Here is an 18,432-nt window from a genome sequence, read left to right on the forward strand (position 1 = left end):
GTTCATGCCCAAGCCATCCGTAGGCTTCTTCTGTTTTATATTATTTGAGGAACCACTGAGTGCAATCTGGGTGCCCAGCAATGCTCTATGGGTCTAACAATCCCTCTCCCCAAAGTGTAGGGCAGGAAGTTTATGATTGGTATCAAGTAAACTCAGTGCTTAGGTGACAGTAGAGTCTCCTGAGGCTTGTGCAGAGCACCTGTGCTCACCTCATCACAGTGGGGCACACATCTTTGGCTGCTAATGTCCTGGGGTTAATAAATAAAACCCTTGTTTTATTTATTATTGGGTGGTGATGGCGCCCACCTTTAATCCCTGTACTTGGAGGCAGAGGCAGGCAGATCTTGTATCTTCAAGGATAGCCTGGTCTACAGAGCAAGTTGTAGGAAAACCAGGGATACACAGAAACCCTGTCTCGAAAAACTTAAAAAAAAAATAAAAACAAGAAAAAAAGAAATCTGCTTTAGAATTCTAGAAGTAAGTGGCCCACTTCAGAATCTCTGTACCCTTGCTTTGACATGTTTTTTTCTGTATAATCCTCAGAGGGACACACATGAGACTCTTTGGATTCCTCTTTTGTGTATGTGTGTGTGTGTTTATGCATGACTTTGTCATTCTTTCATTCATCTGAGATAGGGTCTCTAGTAGCTGAGAACGTAGGCTGGTCCCTCAGCCTGCAGCTCCCTTTTGAGTTTCGAATGAGATGGTGATGACATGCAGTGTGATAGACTGAAGGGTGTTGAAGACACGTCACCTGTTCTCCTCTCCTCAGGCAGGCAGGTCACAGCATGTTCCTTACTTTCCCAGCATTCCTCTCTGTTCCTGCCAGGCTGCTCCTGCCCCCAGGAGACAGCGCTGTTCTCAGTTCTGTTTCCACCGATCAGTTTCCTCTGTTCCAGAATTGTAAATCAGGAAGCCGTGCTGTTTCTGTCTTTGATGGCGTCTTCTTTGTCCTGGGGCTGAGACAGAAGTTGGTTCTGTCTCTCATAACTCTAGGATTGGGCCTGCAACATCTCTGTCTATGCTGGTGACCCCCTAGCTTCATGATCCTTCTGGCTTTGGCTTTGCTCAACATACTTTGCAAAGAAAGCATATTTTGGGGCCATGTTAGGGGTTATTCTTTTTGTTGGGTGGTGGCCTATTGTAGGGACAAGGGGGTGACATCTTTTTCCTGTTGGGAATGGGGACATGAATGCCTCCACTGTGGGTATAGCTTGATTGCCTTCACCTAAGCTGGTACCTGAGAGTGAAATCCCTGGGCTGGTTAGACAGTGTTTGTTTAGCCCCGTGAGAATGGCCAGGTGGGTTTCCAGCAAGGTCATTGGTTTGGTGTTCCTCTTAGAGCCTGGAGATTCCGTTTGCTCTGAGTCAGTTCATCAAGACTGTTTATTTAATTTTTTAAAGCAATTATGTAATTAATCCAATGGGTGTGAAGTGCTATCTTCCTGGGATTTTAATCCACATCTGCTCAGTGACTGATTCCCTAGTGTCTGTCAAGCTCCTCCTCGTGTTCTGAGTGGCAGGGGTTCTTTTGCAAGTGTCTGTTCTGTGTGTTTTACAACCTCTTATTGATTTGTTTTCTTGTTCTTTTGTGTAGGGTGGTCGGTCACACTCACGTTAGTGTGAGTGTGGGTGTGCACATGCCAGAGCACTCATGTAGAGGTCAGAGGTCAGCCTCAGGTATCCTTGCCTTTCACCTTGTTTGAGACAGAGTCATCACCACCCGGAATTCCAGGTTGGGTGGCCTGTGAGATCCTGTGCATTCTGAGTCCACCTCCCCTCCTGTCTCCCCAGAGGTGTGCTTGCATTAGACACTTATGCACTACCCCTTCCACATTGTGCACCCCCTTCTCCAAAGAGCCATCTCCTAGTTCAGGAGGAATTTTTGTTATTGTTTTTTAAGGCAAGATTTTTCTGTGTAGCCCTGGCTGTCCTGGAACTCATCCTGTAGATCAGGCTGGTCTTGAACTCAAAGAGATCTGCCTGCCTCTGCCTCCCAAGTTCTAGGGTAAAAGGTGTGCACTACCACCGTCTGACTAGGAATTTTTTTAAAGGCTTATTTTTATGTGTGTTGTTGTTTTGCCTGCATATATGTCTATGTGAGAGGGTACCAGACCCCTGGAAGTGGATTTATAGACAGTTGTGAGCTACCATATGGGTGCTGGGAATGGAACCTGGGTCCTCTTAACCAGGCAGTGCTCTTAACCTCTGATTTATCTCTCTAGCCTGATGGAGGAATTCTAATCCAGGGTGTGCTGGTAGCTAGCCACCATCCTGTCATAAAATTGAGAATATCAGAGAGATTTCTGTTTAGATCATAGAACATAAAATCATTGCCCACAGATGGCCTCAGTAAGACTTCCCTCTTTATTTAACTCAGTTCTGTGTAACTAATTCTTACTGGGTCACATCTGGGTCTATGGTTTCGTGGAACCATGTGGCTCTTCACTAAAGAGCAGTCTGGAAGTCTGTAACCATCGAAAGTTCTTGCCCAGGGTCTCTGGTTAAGGAGTGTGGTGTCCTTCCCATGATTCCAAGCTTGGCCTTCCTTGGGAAAGATGGCGACTCTGTCCATGGTCACCCTGAGCTTCCCATTCAGCTCCCGAGAGTTTAGTGTGACTGCCTGGAGATGACAGACTTACTACCATGGTAAATTACTACGGATGGTGTTCGGATGGGAGGCATCTGATGCTGCCTTACAGTCGTGACATGAGTGATGAGAAAATGGCTCGTTTCTGTGGCATCAAAAGCAGAGATATAAGAAAGCAATTAGAAAATTAGACACAGCATCGTCATGGATAGCGATTCAGTGAGCGGAGGTCAGCATCTAATTCATCAGAATGGATGAATGTCGTTTCTCTACACACACTCTTGGTGTACAACAGCTGGGTGAGGCAGAACATTCCGGGAAAATACCAAGAGTTCTCAAACGAAGAGATTCAGTGAGCCTGGCCAGCGTCCTGCCATTTTTATTTTCAAAGAATATTGTGGCAGGTCTGAGGTGCATCTACCCTGTTCTCTGTGTATAAGAAACAGACAGCCTTTTCTTGTATATTGAATTTGCATTTAGTTGTTCTGCTCATTTTTCTTTTAGAGTGCTAGTGTCTTCTTCTACATTCCTTGGGAATGTGTGCAGGTGCACGTCTGTGTGTTCACACAAGTGTGTGTGCATGTGGAGGCCACAGGGCATTCCCGGTTGTTGTTGCCTAGTCTTTCTGTTCACTCTTTTGAGACAGAGTCCCACTGGCCTGGAACTTGGTGATTAGTCTGGGCCGGCCTGCCAGCGAGCCAGCCCAGGGATCTTTCTGTCTCCCCAGTGCTGGAGTCACAAGCGTGTGCTACTGTGCCCTGCTTTTCTTCCGTCAGTATTTGTTGTTATTTAATTTTATGTTCTGTTATTTTATGTGTATGTGTGTTTTTCCTGCATGTTTGTATACGCAGCATGTGTATGTCCTATGTTCAGGGAGGACAGAAGAGGGCATCAGATCCCCTGGACTTGAAGTTACAGATGGCTCTGAGCTACTGTGTGAGTGCTGGGGATCGAACTTGGGCCTCCAGAAAAGCAGCCAGTACTCTTAACCATGCAGTCATCTCTCCAGCTCCCATGCCTAGCCTTTTATTTTATTTTATTTATTTATTTTAAATTTATTTATTTATTAAGGATTTATTTATTAAGGCCCTCTTCTGGCCTGCAGACATACACACAGACAGAACATTGTATACATAATAAATAAATAAATATTTAAAAAAAAAAAAGGATTTCTGCCTCCTCCCCGCCACCGCCTCCCATTTCCCTCCCCCTCCCCCGATCAAGTCCCTCTCCCTCATCAGCTCGAAGAGCAATCAGGGTTCCCTGACCTGTGGGAAGTCCAAGGACCGCCCACCTCCATCCAGGTTTAGTAAGGTGAGCATCCAAACTACCTAGGCTCCCCCAAAGCCAGTACGTGCAGTAGGATCAAAAACCCATTGCCATTGTTCTTGAGTTCTCAGTAGTCCTCATTGTCCGCTATGTTCAGCAAGTCCGGTTTTATCCCAGGCTTTTTCAGACCCAGGCCAGCTGGCCTTGGTGAATTCCCGATAGAACATCCCCATGCCTAGCTTTTTAATGTGGGTTCTGGGATAATTCACCTCAGGTCCCTGTGCCCGGAAGACGAGCAGTTTACAGACTGATCATTCCCTTGCTCCCTGTTGTTATTTTTTTTTTTTGCAAGCTTTCCAGGTGATTTTGAGGTCAGGCCTAGGAGAACCAGGGCTTTGGAGGCAGGATCTGACCTAACCCTGGTGGGCAGAGTTCCCAAGCTGCTACCATTCCATTGTGGGCTGTCAATTGAACAACCATTAAACTAGGCAGCTTATCAATAAAATGTAACTCACTTTACCAGATGTTTTTTTTAAGAGGTAATTTGCCGATACGGAAACTGATAAAGGTGGCAAATGAAAACTTACCAGGTAAAGATGGTGAACAGCGATATATAAATGTGTGTGTGTGTGTGTGTATGTGTGTATCTACTGTACATGTCCTTTTGTCTTCCTGATGCTCAGCTTCCACACTGATGAGAGTTTGTCTCAGAAGGGAAAGCTCATGTGATGAGGGACAAAGTGAAGCTGGTTTAGAATGAGAGTTGGTTTTGGAGTTCGCTGACTCGAGAGAACCAAATGCTAATTTGGGAGAGGTGAAAGCCAAGAGCCAACTCGATTTGTGCTGCATGACTTTTCATCACGCTCAGGAGCTCGGTCATATACCTCCAGGTGAGCTATGAACAAGGCAAATGAGAGTGATTTGTAGTTGGCGCTGTGAGCTTGTAAGGGCAGCAGAGCCCTGGAGCCTCCAGTGTAACAGGGAGGTTGCTGTATGCTCAGCCTGGCAGAGAGATGGCACCAGCAGAGGGCGAAGCCTCCAGTCCCTGTGGTTGGTGCCATGGTACGTGACAAGGTGAGTTTGTGCATGGCATATGAAGAAGGAGGTCATCACAGTGCTCTAACCTAGGGCCTTTCAGCTCCTCCGCTGGGAGGCCAGTGGCTGTCCACAGGCTCACACCAAATCCAAGTGTGCTGATTAGTGTCAACTGTGAGCTTGACATGACCTGTAATCACCTGGGAGGAGAGGAATCACCTGGAGCAGGCTAGAGCACGGGCATGTCTGTGGGGGATTGTCTTCTTTATTAATGGATGTAGTGAGGCCCAACCCTCTGTGGGTGGCATCATTCTCTAGGTAGGGGATCCTGAACAGTTTAGAGAGGAGAAGGCTAGCTGAGAGCAAGCAAGCAAGAGAGCAGACAGGCAGGGATCCAGGTGTTTAATCTCTCTGTTTTTGACTTAAAGTGTGAGGCTTTAAGTTCCTGCCTTGACTTTCCTTCAGTAACGGATCCTAACCTTGGAATTGTGAGGAAGATTAAACCCTTCCTTCCTAAAGCACTTGTGTCAAGTGTTTCATCACAGCAACAGAAATGAAACGGGAACAGCAAGGAAGCTGGCACACTGGTGAAGACACTGAGCAGACAGAGAAAAAGGAACTTGGTGGAGATTGGAACTACACTAGGGGGACTTCAGAAGCAACACCTTCTCCTGGGTGTTCGTGGAGAAAAGATACTGAGACAGGAAGAGAATTATTTGAAAGAAGAGCGCTCAGTGAACCAGAAGAGCTCAGGGAAATGAACACTGAGCAGATACGGGAAAATCCGGGGAAGGTTGGATAGGTTGAGGTAATCTGGAGAGAACAAAGGACCAAATGAGAGAGAAGCAAACCGGAGGATAGGTCTGTGAGGACCATGATGAAAGCGTACAGTGAAGATGTGGGCGTAAGGACATCATTATGGAGTAATAGCAAGAATCTTGCCCCACTGACGGACATTTGTGGCTAAAGAGGCCCGCAGTCCTCACCCAGTGGGTGAGAATCCACAGTAAGGGCTTTCCTCATGGCGCTGTCCTGTGACTTGTGACTTAACTGGAGCAGTTGAGTGTCCTGGAGGCTGGAGTTGCTTGTGAGCGTGCTTTGGGGAGATGTAAATAGGCATCTGTATAGACCCACCCTTTCAGCTAGGGCGCCCACCAAAGCCCATTGTAGTGAACCTACAAGCTTATTGGGCTTACTAATGGAGTATGAGGAAGGGGTCATGTACGGAGTGTGGGGTACCCCAAGGGATCCACATCACTGGAAAGTCTTACTCTAGCATGAATGATAACTTCCCATAGCTGCAGAGATGGAGTCCCCCTTTCAGTTATCCTCATACACCCTGGAGACTCTATCGCCTCCTGAGGCCCCGCAACCACATGCAACCTGTGTGGCTGGGGCAGAGTTGCACACAGCTGGGAGGGGTGCAGGAGGAAGTGGCTGGGATCACTTATAAGTCATCACAGCTATTCTGATGAAGACGGTGATGGTTATGTCCAGAGGACCAGTGAATTCTGGAGCTCACAGAAAAAAAAAAATCTTAGCCTTCTTCTGTTTGTGGTTTTGAGATCAGGTCTTGTTAAGCTGCTCAGTCTGTCCTCACACTCACCCTCTTCCTAAAGGACTTGGTCCTCTGAGTGTCTTGGAATGCAGGAGCAGGTGCCATGGTACACAGTGCTAAGCTAAGTTCTCTCTCTCTTTGTCTCATTGTGTGTGTGGTAGGTATATGCTTGTGAGTATATGTGTATTCTTGTGTGTACGTGTTTACGTGTGTACATGCATGCCTGTGTGTGCATACATGCATGTGTATGTATGTGCTTGCATGCATAAGTACATGTATGTGTATGCCTTTGCATGTGTTTTTTTTTGTGTGTGTATGTGCATGTGTGTATGGTGTATCCAGAGGAGGATGCTGGTGACCCATTCTGTCAGTCTCTTCTTTGTTCTCTAATGATAGGGTCTGTTCTAGTTTGCTTTCTGTTGTGATAAATATCATGACCCAAATCAGCTTTGGGGAGAAAAGGATTTTATTTGGCTTCCAGGTTATAGACTATCATTGAGTGAAGTGAGGGCAGGCATGTGGAAGCAGGAGCTGAAGCAGAGACCGCTGAGGAACGCTGCTTATTGGTTTGCTTCATGACTTCAGCTTGCTTTCTGCTTCCTTACATGTCTCAGGACCACCCACACAGGGGTGACACCACCCACAGTGGACTGGGGCCTCCCCGATCAGTCATTAGTCAAGATAGTGTCCCAAGACATGCTCTCGGGCCAATCCAGTTCAAGTGAGGTCTGTCTTCCCTGGTGTCTAGTTGCTGTCGGGTTCACAGAACTAACCAGCACTGGGTCTCTCAGTGAACCTGGAGCTAGGCTGGGGGTACCCAGCAAGATCTCTTATATTATCCTCCTATTTCTGCCCATGCTGGGTTAAAAGCATGTATGGCTACACTTGGCCTTTTACATGGGTGCTGAGGGTTCAAACTCAGGATCTTGTGCTTGAGAAGCAATGTCTTGCTGACTTCTCACAGAGGCTGTGGCAGGAACCCAGTCAAGCTTGAGCTGAGTCCTGCTGACTCCACTTGGTGGCCCAATGCAGTCTGTCCCAGGCTGGCACCCATACAAGTGGCTGTCCTTCCTGTGAAGGTGGTGACATTTTCTGAGCTCTGTTTTCTTTTTAAAAACAGTTTTGCTTTGTAATTTAGGCTGGCATGGTACTTGTTATGTAGCTTAGGTTAGCCTCAAATTGGCCATCATCCTGCTTTGGCTTCTTGAGAGCTGGGGTTATAGGCATATACCACAATGTTTGGCTTATAAAACTGAAAACCTTTTTTCAGTGTTTGGGACCAAGCCTGATACTGGTATGTGCTTGGTAAGCACTCTGCCAACAGAGTCACATCTTGGGCCCTTCATCTCCTCTTTGAGAAGCATTTAATAGAGATAGTGGTTGAAGCTTTCCACAAAGAGGCATGAGAGTTCTCTGGAGACCAAGGGACTTTAGTACCAAGTCTGTAGCTTCCTACTGAGAGTTCCTGGCCCCTTATAGCTTGTCTCAAGCCACGCTGCCTTCAGCACCACAATGCTGTGACTCCATATATACAGGCAGCACTTTTTATTCACTGGCCCAAGCGTTCTGTCTCCATGCCTGCGTCTTCAGCCTGCTCTGCACTCCAACCTTCAGAGGATCTTGGACGAATCAGTGCCAAAGATCCTCTGCTCAAAGCCAAGTTCTGCTGGCCCTGGCTCATCTTCTCCCTACTCACTTTTGTGTTACCCGAGATGGAACCCAGGGCCGCTCAAATGCAAGCTAAGCATTCTCCCACTGACCTATAGCCCTAGCTTCATCCCGTTTCTTTGCTGCTGACCACAGGAGCTCCCCACCATCCATTTCTGTGCTCCCTATTGTAAAACACTCAGGTGTCTCCTTTTAAAACACATCTTAAGGCTGGGGAGATAGGTCAGTGCTTTAGAGCGCTTACTTCTATTATAAAAGACATGGGTTCAGTTCCCAGCCTCCACATGGTGCTCACAACTGCCTGTAACTCCAGTTCTGGAGGGTCTGATGCCCTCTTCTGGCCTTCATGCCATACTGCATACAGGTGATGCACGTTTATCCACATGGGCTTATACACACACACACACACACACACACACGCACGCACGCACAAACAAACAAACAAATCTTAGGGGTTAAGAGCACTTGTTACTTTTGCAGAGGACTTGAGTTCTATTCCCTACACTTCCATGGGGCTGCTCAGAGCAGCCTAGCTCCAAGGAATGAACTCTTTTGGCCTCTGTGGGTACCCTCACACCTTTGCGTGCACATAAACACAAACACACACATACACATACTCAAATACATCTTGGGAGTGATTTGGTAGCTCATCAGGTAAAGGTGCTTGCTGCCAAGCCTAACAACCTGAGTTTGATCCCAAGAATCCTCCTAGAGGAAGGAAAGAACTGGTTTCTGCAGGTTGTTCTCAGACTTCCTCATAGATGCTGTGGCACATGTGTGCCCTCCCCCAAGTGTGGTAAAAAACAATTTACAGTTCCCAACATCTTAGAACATGTCACCACATGCCAGCAGTCATTGGTTCTCTGCATCCTGAGAGAGTCTCTGAGGTTCCAGTATGTCACCTGGCACAGTGCCAGGCTTCCTGTCCTCATTGGTCTAGACTTCCTTTGAGTGGTAGGGATGCTGTCCTGCTTTCTTGTCTGCCTGCATCCCTGCTTCCGAGCTCCATACAAGTTTCTATTTTTTCATCACTCTCATGGCCAGAGGGATGAGATTCTGAGTTGGTTTTTGTTTCTGGAGAGACTATCATAAATTAGGCTGGGGCCTGATAGTCCCTTCCTCTCTCTTACGGGTAGACTAAACCAGAGTTCAGAGGGCCAAGGAACAAGCTGGAGAGCAGCCTGGGCCCACAGCCCAGGTCTGTATGGATGTGGTGGTACCTTCCCCAAAGTTCTGAGACCTTCTCCATTTGCTGCTCAGTGAGTTCAAAGTGAGCGCCTCACTAATGACGGCCCCTCTCGGAGCCTGTGCATCCTCCAGGTCCTTTGTTCGCTGTGCGTTTGATTGTTTCCCTGGCAGCCAGGTGCACTTGATCTCTGATTCACTCTTCTCTGAGCAAAGCCCTGTTAGGTAGGTGAGTGGGTCGGGAGTTCTAAATTTATTATAGGAGGTCCCCCCTTCTGTTTAATATTAAAGTCCTGTCAAGAGTCGTGCAGGTTGCTCACCCCACGTCTCTGAAGTCTGATCAGTTTCCAACTAAGTTCACTTCTGACCACACATCTGTTATCCACAGTGAGACATCTGCCTGGGACACATCTTGTCTCACCTACTCTCTTGTCTTCAGACACCACCGCCCAGCGTGAGTAGGTTTCCTGTGTTGAGCTCTCTGGGGTCCTCTTTGGGGAAGGTGGCTTGCCTGCCTGCTCCTGGTCTGATCAGGGGCCTGTCAATTCACCCACTCTGTCTCCAGTGCTGGCATGTGTACATTCTGAGGAGTGCCCCCTGCAGGTAGGTGAGGGCTGTGCTTCCTGGCTCTCCCTTCTCTTCCTCCCTGCTCCCACTCGAGCCCCTTGCTGAAGTTTGTTTGGGGCCACATTTCTGGATGTTTATAGCATCAGACGCCTAGCTCTTCCAGAGCGACGGATGCGGGAGAGGAATTGAGGCGTTTGTTTGAGAGCTTCTGAGAGCTTTTTTTAGCGCGAACAGTTCAAAGAGCTCCTCTTGTTAATCAGAGGAATATTCCAGCATCCCTGGGGTGGTCACACTGGCTTAATTGGAACCCAGGCTGCTTTGAAGCCCTTTTAATCCTTTCCGGGCTAGGAGAAAGAATTGGGAGGCAGCAACTGTAAATTTGAAATTTCTTCATTTTATTTACATGTGTCTGGGGACCCATGGAGCTTGTTTCTCTGAGGCATTTGTGTTTCAGACTGTGGACAGCTGAGTGAGATTTGGACATTAGGTGGCTGTGGTGGGAGAGTTGCAGGGCAGTGGGTCACTTCAAAGTGGCAGCAGCGGGCCCTGGTGCCCATGCAGTCTAGCAGCCTCTGAGGCATGCTGTCTTGTTCCTGGCCTCTGGCCGCTATGCCCGCCAGTCATTTATTTTGCTACATGGGGATGGGACATTAGCCACTCAGCAGAGCATTCTACCACACCTTTTGAGCTCCTCAGGTGGATCCAGGTCGTTGTGCCAGCTAGACCCTTCAGGACAAGTACTCTTGTCTGATTTTCCCTGAGCTACCCAGGGTTAGTTGTGATTTAAAAAAAAAAAAATTTTTTTTTTTTTTTGAGGTAGGGTCTTAGAAGGTTTTAGACAGGCCTTGAACTCAGCATATAGTTACAAATGACCTTGAACTTCTCTCTGCCTCCAGGCCTGGTTCATGCAGGGGATAGCACCCAGGGCTTCTTACATGCTGGGCAAGCACTTGACTAACTGAGCCATGTCCCCAGCTTGTGTTTGGTTTTGAACCAGGGTCTCACTGCACAGACTGACCTTAGGATTCTCCTGAAGCAAGCTTCTGAGTGCTGGAGTAGGTGTTTGGTTTTGAAATTTCATTTTTCCATGTATTCACATGGTTTTGGGGATGCTCTGTCTCTGTCTGTTGTATCCATGCTGGGTTTACAGAGGTGTGCCACCGTGCCTGGTTATTATGTGGTGGTGGGGAGTCAAGCTCAAGTCATCAGGCCTTAGTGGCAATTACTTTACCTAGCAGCCATTGTCCTAGCCTCAGGGCCACCCTTCTGGAGGCTCTTCCTGACTAGTTTTTCAGAGTGACCACCTCACTTGGGTCACCCTTCCCCCCATCCTTGCTGGTCTGTAACCATGCTTGTCATGGAAACATTACACGTTGGTTTTGTCCTAGGGGCCATCAGTCCCAGCAGGTAGTGAGAACCTGTGATTCTGGACACCACGTGTTCTGTCAGTGTGCGGTCCACAGGTCTCACTCCTAGATATGTTGGAGACAGGGCTTGACTTTGTGTGGGTCAGGCCGGCATGGAACTCGGTTGGAATCTTCTAGCCTCAGCCTCCCGATCACTAGCTGTGCTGCTGTACCAGACTGGGAGGTTGCTGCAGCACAAGGTCTGTAAGTCCTCACAGGTGCTGCACTGAATCAGCCGCTCCCTCCTCCCTGTGCTCAGAGTTGGAGCTGACTCCAGCTTGGCGGCATTTCCTTCCTCACTGTTATCCACCCACCAGCCTGCCTCTCGGTGATTTTCGACCTGGTTCTGTCACCAGGCAGCTTTGCTCCTTTCCTTCTCCTTATTCCAGAACTGACAGGCCATGTCCTACAGGGCCAGCACCAGCGGCGGGGATCACAAAGACCCAATGAAGGCCCAGTGCTCCTGATGTTGGGGCCATCAGTCAAGTAAGGTAATGTCAACCTGGTTTCCTAGATCAGGAAGCGAGGTTTAGCTGGACCCAAACTTGATCCTGGCCTGCTCCAAGGCAGTTTCGCCATGTCCTGTCTTTTCACCTCTTTGTTTATTTTTCTGAGCTGCACTTTGGGGAAAGTGCATAAAGATGTTTGGAGCCACACCTGCCTGCTCTGGAATGAGGCCAAGGGGACAGAAGTGTGTCTGTAGCCATCCCAATCCACCAAAAGAACAGTGCCTTTGAAGGCATGGTGCCTCCTCCATGTTACCCTGGCTCTGCTCATGCTCACCCCAGTCCAGCTCCCTTGGTGTGGATCATTCTGAGCTCCGAGACAACAGTGGACTTGCTCATTTGGTCTTACTCCCAGGAGTCACCTGCTTTGTGACTGAAGAGATACTCTGAAAGTCCTCGCCAAACCAGTGTGTGCAGAAGACGGCTTTACTGTGCCGAGTGAAGGCTGTGGAAGGTGCACGGGGAAATGGTGCAAAAGTTGTGAAGAGGAAATTTTTAAACAATTCAGATCAAAAGCTATAAAATCAAGTCAGGTGGCAGGCCCCACCTCTGAGGCACAAAGCTTGTAGTCATGAGTGTGTCTTCAGGGTGTGGTTTGTTTGAAACACAAGATAAAAATTCTTTCTGTGCAGATTTGTGGATGAATATAGGAGTGTGTGTGTGAGACACACACACACACACACACACACACACACAGACAGACACACACAGACTTCTGCATGCTTGCCAAGGTGAGGCAGCATGGAGGCCTCAGATTGACATTAGGTTTCTTCCTCAGTTGCTGTCCACCTTGGTGTTCTTGAGAAGCTCTGTCACTAAGTGGATCTTGCTGTTTTGTCTACACTGGCCGCCAGCTTGCACCAGGGAGCCTTCTGTCTCCCTCTTCTGTGCTGAGTACAGGTCTGAGCGGCTGTGCCCAGCTGGTGCATGCTAGGAATCTGAACTCGGATCCTATGCTTGTGCAGTAAATGCCTTACCCAGTGTCCTGTCTCCTCAGCCTGCATTTTTTTCTTTTTAAATTAAAATGTCTTGGGTACAAGCCAGGTATGGTGTGGCACCCACCTTCAGTCCCAGCACTTGGGAGGCTGAGACAGTTGATACATATGTGTTCATGGCCAGTCTGGTCCCCATGTCGAGTTCCAGGACAGCCAGGGCTATATAGTGTGGCCCTGTTCCACCCTGCCCCCCAAACCAAAAACAAAAACTGAGGTACATAGATTTTCAGTTTCTCTCTTAATGAACTTTAGAATCAAATCATAAACCTGAGTATTTAGATAGAAAGTCCCACTCTCATGACAGCTCACTCTTTCTCACACATACTCCCCCCTCCTCTACAGATTTCACCAATGCTCCTGTGGCCTCTTTTATAATGCAAGTCATTTGTGTTACATGTAGCTGAATCTCATTTAGGAATGATCTGATTGTTTGCTTATAAATGGTTATAGTTGAATTCCCATGTGTTAGTTTGTCATGGGAATAACACATTTCCTTTTTTTTTTTTATTTAAAGAGTTTTAGATAGCACCTGCTTCATAAGGTTCAGAGCTAAGCTTTGAAATAAGTAGTCATTGTCTACCTAGTAGTTATTCTATTTCCTTGGCACAAAACATTTATGAAAGGACTGGTGAATTGGCTCAGCATGTGAAGGCGCCTGCTACCAAGGCTGGTGGCCTGAGTTTAATCCCTAGGACCCAGATGGTGGATGCAGAGAACCGACTCCCGCACGTTGTCCTCCCTCCACACGTGTGCTGTGCCACCAAACCCCTAATACATATTTCAGAATGCTGAGGAAGTTTGCAGGGGTTTGCAGCTAAGACTCCTGCTTATTCTTTCATGTCCTCCAGGAAGCCGCGTCTCCCTTTATTTGTCCCCTATACCCTTAGTGTAAATGCAAGCCAACAGCCATGCTTAATTTTTGGCTTATTTAAAGACACAATGCATTCACATTCTGCTTCCTTTTGCGGGAGCAGGGCATGGAGGGGGGGGGGGAGTCTTGAGACAGGTTTCTGTCTCGCCCTGGCTGTCCTGAAATTCACTCGTAGACCAGAGACCCACCTGCTTCTGCCAGAAGCAGGGATTAAAGGCATACACCACCGCACCTGGCTCTCTTACTTTTATGTAGTAATGCATTTGGCGATCTTTCCTATCACTTATATGTAAATTGAGTATTCTTTTCTCTTGATTTCATCGTCTGGGCAGACTAATTTGGCCAGTAATAGTGAACCTGGTTTTGTTTCTCTCCAGCTTGGGATGGAGCCTAGGGCACGTGAGCAGGCATTCTGTCACACCTTGAGCCCAACACTGCACTTTTTTTTGAGACAAGAGTTTCTCTGTGTAGCCCTAGCTGTCCTAGAACTCACTTTGTAGACTAAAATGGTCTTGAACTCACAGAGATTGCCTCCTTGAGTGCTGGGATTAAAGGCATGCATGACAATTGTGGCTAGCCGGATACTGAACTTTTAATCCATGTTTTACCGTCAGACTCAGGCAGAACTTGGCAGGATGTATTCTTCTAAAACAGTCTCATGGGTTTTCATCTTTTTTCTGTTTGGAGTCTCTGCAGTAAAGAGCCCAGAGCAGAATTAAAGGTGAATTCCTCCTGTGACCCTGACCCCTGATGAAGGAGAAAGATGGCTGGTGGCCAGGGTGGAGTGCGCGGTGTGTGAGCCTGTGCTTCAGGCTGGGGAGGATAATGGTGCAAATAGGACGCACAAAGAACCGGGTTTGATGGTGATGCTTAGGGTTGTAGCTATGTAGGCTGGAGCAAGTCCAACTATAGACAGGTAGCAGTGAGTGGACACCTGGAGTGACAGGAGAGCTGTGTGTGCACACTTACGGGAGAAACTCCCCAGAGAAGGGGTATGTGGGACCTGAGGAGAGATGTGGTAATGGCTGTGAATTGGAACAGCTTCTGCCTTCCTGTTTCTCTCCTGGCCAGGCCATCTGTGTGACCTCATTTCCAAAAAGGAAGAGGAATGTCATGTGACAAGGGCCTGCTGGTCCTTTGCTGCTGTGGCAAACCTCTGTGCCTGAGACAGCAGCCAGCCCTGCCTTGTCTTCCTCAGGGAGAGGGACTGTCCCTCTACACACTTAGAGCTGACAACTTTGGAAGGTGGATGAATGATATTGCCTGCTTCATGGTCAGGCAGTCACAGGATGGATCCCAGCTCTAACAACGATGCAGACTTATGTCTCTCGAGTGTCTGCTGGAGCCTTAGTGACTGTGGCCTCAGGACTTGAGATTCCGACTCTTGCTGGGTGGCCTTAGGGTTGTGGACAGCAGGTACAACCACTGCAGGTGGATCTGCAGTTCGTGGCACAGCGTTAGGCTGCCGTGCAGTGCTGACTTAGTATGTGATGTTTGCTTGTCCTCGGTCCTGGACCTTCTAAACCAGCTTCTCATCAGTCCCGGGAGAAGTCTGACTCTCTCCATAGCAGTGAGTGCCGTCACCCTTTCAGCTTTTAGCACAAGCTTTCGGTATCTAATGTGTTCTGTTCTGGACTTGGCATACTTTTTGCAAGAACAATAAACCCATCTTGCTGGGGATGGGGGGTGGAGGGCTCTGTTTCCTCCTTTCCCTTGTCTTTGGTTGGGCCCTGGCTGAAGCCCAGTCCCTGCAGTTTTGGACTGTGGTCTCACCCTGTGGCTTCCTATTCTCTGGAAAGAATGGCACCTTGGAAGAGAGCTCATGGCCTGGTGTTTGCTAATTGGGTCTGTGGCTGCTGCCACTTCATTCATTCTCGGCACTGGTGTCCTCGGGATTGGGTGTCTTTCAGACGATGTGAAACCGGTACTTATGGCTTCAGTGAGAGCCATGGCACCTGCTATTAGAACTCAAAATAGCTGCAGTTGGGGCTGGAACTGTCTTGGCCTCCGAAATAAACTAGTGGGCTCAGGCCCCCAGCATTCTGTGCCTGCAGCTGAGTTTGTGTCACAATTCAGCTGTTCCTGAACAAAGAGGCCTCTCCCCGAGAGCCCCCCGCCAGACCATGAAAGGCCTCGCAGCTGAAGCCGTGGTTGTTCGGCAGCAGATGCCACAGCTTGGACTGCAGTTGGAACTGTCACTTCCCTGTCATCCCATGTGTTGGAGGCCCCAGAGGCCCTACGCGCCTTCCACTTTGTAGTTGTGAAGTGTGAGTGTCACGCTCGCCCGGACTGGCAGCGGTATTTTTAGGCCACAGTGGCACTCGGTGGGACGCCTTGTATTTGAAAGCACTTTGCTAATCCCTAGAGAGCCTGGAAGCTTCTCCGAGTATCTTTAACCACACAGGTCAGGAGGCTGCTGCAGCACAGTCTCAGCCAGCACCTGGCAGTCCATGGGCTCTGTTCAGGGATGAGGTGAAGGCCATGCCTATGGGTGAATCCTGTGATTCCACAGGTCTGGAGAGCCCTCCTCCATGCCTATGAGCTCAGCACAGGTGGTGGGGGCCAAGCAGTGCTGAGCTGGTTCCTCTATTCCAGGGCTTCTTAAGGATTGCCCCTTCCCTTCACCCCGGTGCCGGGACTCATGATGGACTGACAGCTCATGGCGAGTGCTCTGCAGCTTCTAGTAACTCTCCCTTGTGGCCTTTTCTTTTTTCCTTTTTTATTTCCTTAAGGTTTTTTTTTTTTTAATTTTTGGTGGGGGTTATTTATACTTACATATACATGCACTGCAAAATTGCAGTCTGTGCAATTCATACAGTACATAGAAGAGATCTTGATTGCTCCCACCCAGTATGGGCAAGCACAATTTAACTGAGCCACACTTCCCACCAGAGTGCGTACTGTGAATATAAGAATATACGTGTTGCTTATTCTTTCTGTGTGTACTTCAAGTGAAGAGTCAGTTTGTGCCTGGCTCTTTCTTGGGCATCTTTTGCCTGGTACACTAGTTTGGTCATTCTGCCAAGAGAACTTCATACCCTGCCTGGGTTGCCAGAGACTCACAGGTGGAGCGTTGAGGTCTGGAACTGACCTCTTATGGGTCTGCAGGTAGATGGTCCAGTGCTGGTGGTTGCTTTATTGTGACCTTGTGTTGCAGAGAGGGGGATGGAGGGAGGTTCTTTTTTTAAAAAATATTTATTTATTTATTATGTATGCAATATTCTGTCTGTGTGTATGCCTGCAGGCCAGAAGAGGGCACCAGACCTCATTACAGATGGTTGTGAGCTACCATGTGGTTACCGGGAATTGAACTCAGGACCTTTGGAAGAGCAGGCAATGCTCTTAACCACTGAACCATCTCTCCAGCCCCTGGAGGGAGGTTCTTGATGTATTTTCCTGGTGCTGGAGTTGGAACCCTGGGTCATGCCTGCTAGGCAAGTACTCTACCACTGGGCTGCATCTCCAGCCCCTCAGACAGGGCTGTAGTAAGGTACTATGCACAGTTGGAGGGGTAGCTCATCTGCACCCAGGTGTGACCAGGATCTTGCTCATGAGAATTGTACTGCACATGAGTACACACACATTTAGAGGCTAGAGGTCTACCTTGGGTATTATTTTTTGGTTTCATCTACCTTGTCTTTTAAGTAGAGTCTCTCATTCGCCTGCGACTCACCAAGTAGGTTAGGCCAGGCAGAGAGCCCTAAGCCCACACCTGTGTCAACCTCACCAATGAGCAGGTGCCACCACATTTATCTGGCTTTGTATGTTCTTAATATTTTTAGTTCCATTTTGTTTAATCAATTAATTGTGTGTGCATGTGAAGTTCAGAGGACAAGTTGAGGGAATTGGTTCCTTTTCCCCACGGGGAGTCTAGGCATTGAACTCAGGTCCTCAGACTTGGTGGCAAGTACCTTTTTATCCACTGAGTCATCTTACTATCCCAACACACTCAGTTTCCCCCTACCCCAGCATGGCTTATGGGAACTGAACTCGGGTCTTTATGCATTATGGAAATATGTTACCAACTGATGATAGCTCTAAGGTGTCTTTTGAAAGTAGTCTGCCTAGGTGGGTAGACTGTGTTTTAGACCTGGATGCTGTGAATCCTGGCTACGCTGCACATGGGCTGCAGGATCTCTCATGCAGATCTCTTAATTGCCAGTGGATGCTGTGACTTTTGGTGTTTTGTTCTGTGCACACAGTTTGATCTGTTTCCAGGGAAAGCAGGAACTGAGTGTGCCTTCTTTACCCCCTCAGGACTCCAGAGGACCTTTCCAGGTTCGTGGTTGAGCTGCAGCAGCGAGAGCTCGCCCTGAAGGAGAAGAATAATGCCATCACCAGCAGGTAGGTGGCCTGGGTGAGGCTGGCTGTACCAGCAGATAGGTGGCCTAGGTGACTCTGGCTGTACTTTTGTTCTGGGCAGTTTGAGTCCTGTGTATTTTTCTCCTCGGTTACTAGAAGTGGTTGTCTATTTTCTATTACTGTTACATAGTACCTGGGGCTGGATACTTTTCAAGAACTTTATTCTTGTAGGGTATAATGGTGGCCTTATTAGGGCATAGCTCTGCTTAGGACAACAGATGATAGGTTTGTGTATGCATGCTTGTTTCGTGCTAGCTTGCATATTGGAGAAAGCTAGAAGGGAAGGGTTGGGGTTTTGTCTTAACAGCTCTTTGAGCACCAGCCAAGGGTTTCTGAGAGCTATCTCAGTGCCTTTGAAAGTCATTACCCTCAGTGGCCTAAAGACCTCTCATTCCATCTGCTTCCATATATGACTGCTTC

The 18,432-nt window shown here is 48.2% G+C and overlaps 1 protein-coding gene across 1 annotated transcript in view; it reads left to right on the forward strand.

Moving 5' to 3' along the window:
• The window catches only part of Mad1l1 (mitotic arrest deficient 1 like 1), a 320,097-nt gene that overhangs the window by 44,455 nt on the left and 257,210 nt on the right, over positions 1–18,432 (forward strand). The window contains exon 10 of the mRNA XM_041648485.1: positions 17,908–17,994. Within this exon, the coding sequence (XP_041504419.1) occupies positions 17,908–17,994 (87 nt within the window). The remainder of the gene's footprint in view (positions 1–17,907; positions 17,995–18,432) is intronic.

This window comes from Microtus oregoni, unplaced genomic scaffold (genome assembly GCF_018167655.1).
Source record: "Microtus oregoni isolate MIOR12 unplaced genomic scaffold, Mior012 000003F_ref0000135, whole genome shotgun sequence".
Lineage (NCBI taxonomy): Eukaryota > Metazoa > Chordata > Mammalia > Rodentia > Cricetidae > Microtus > Microtus oregoni.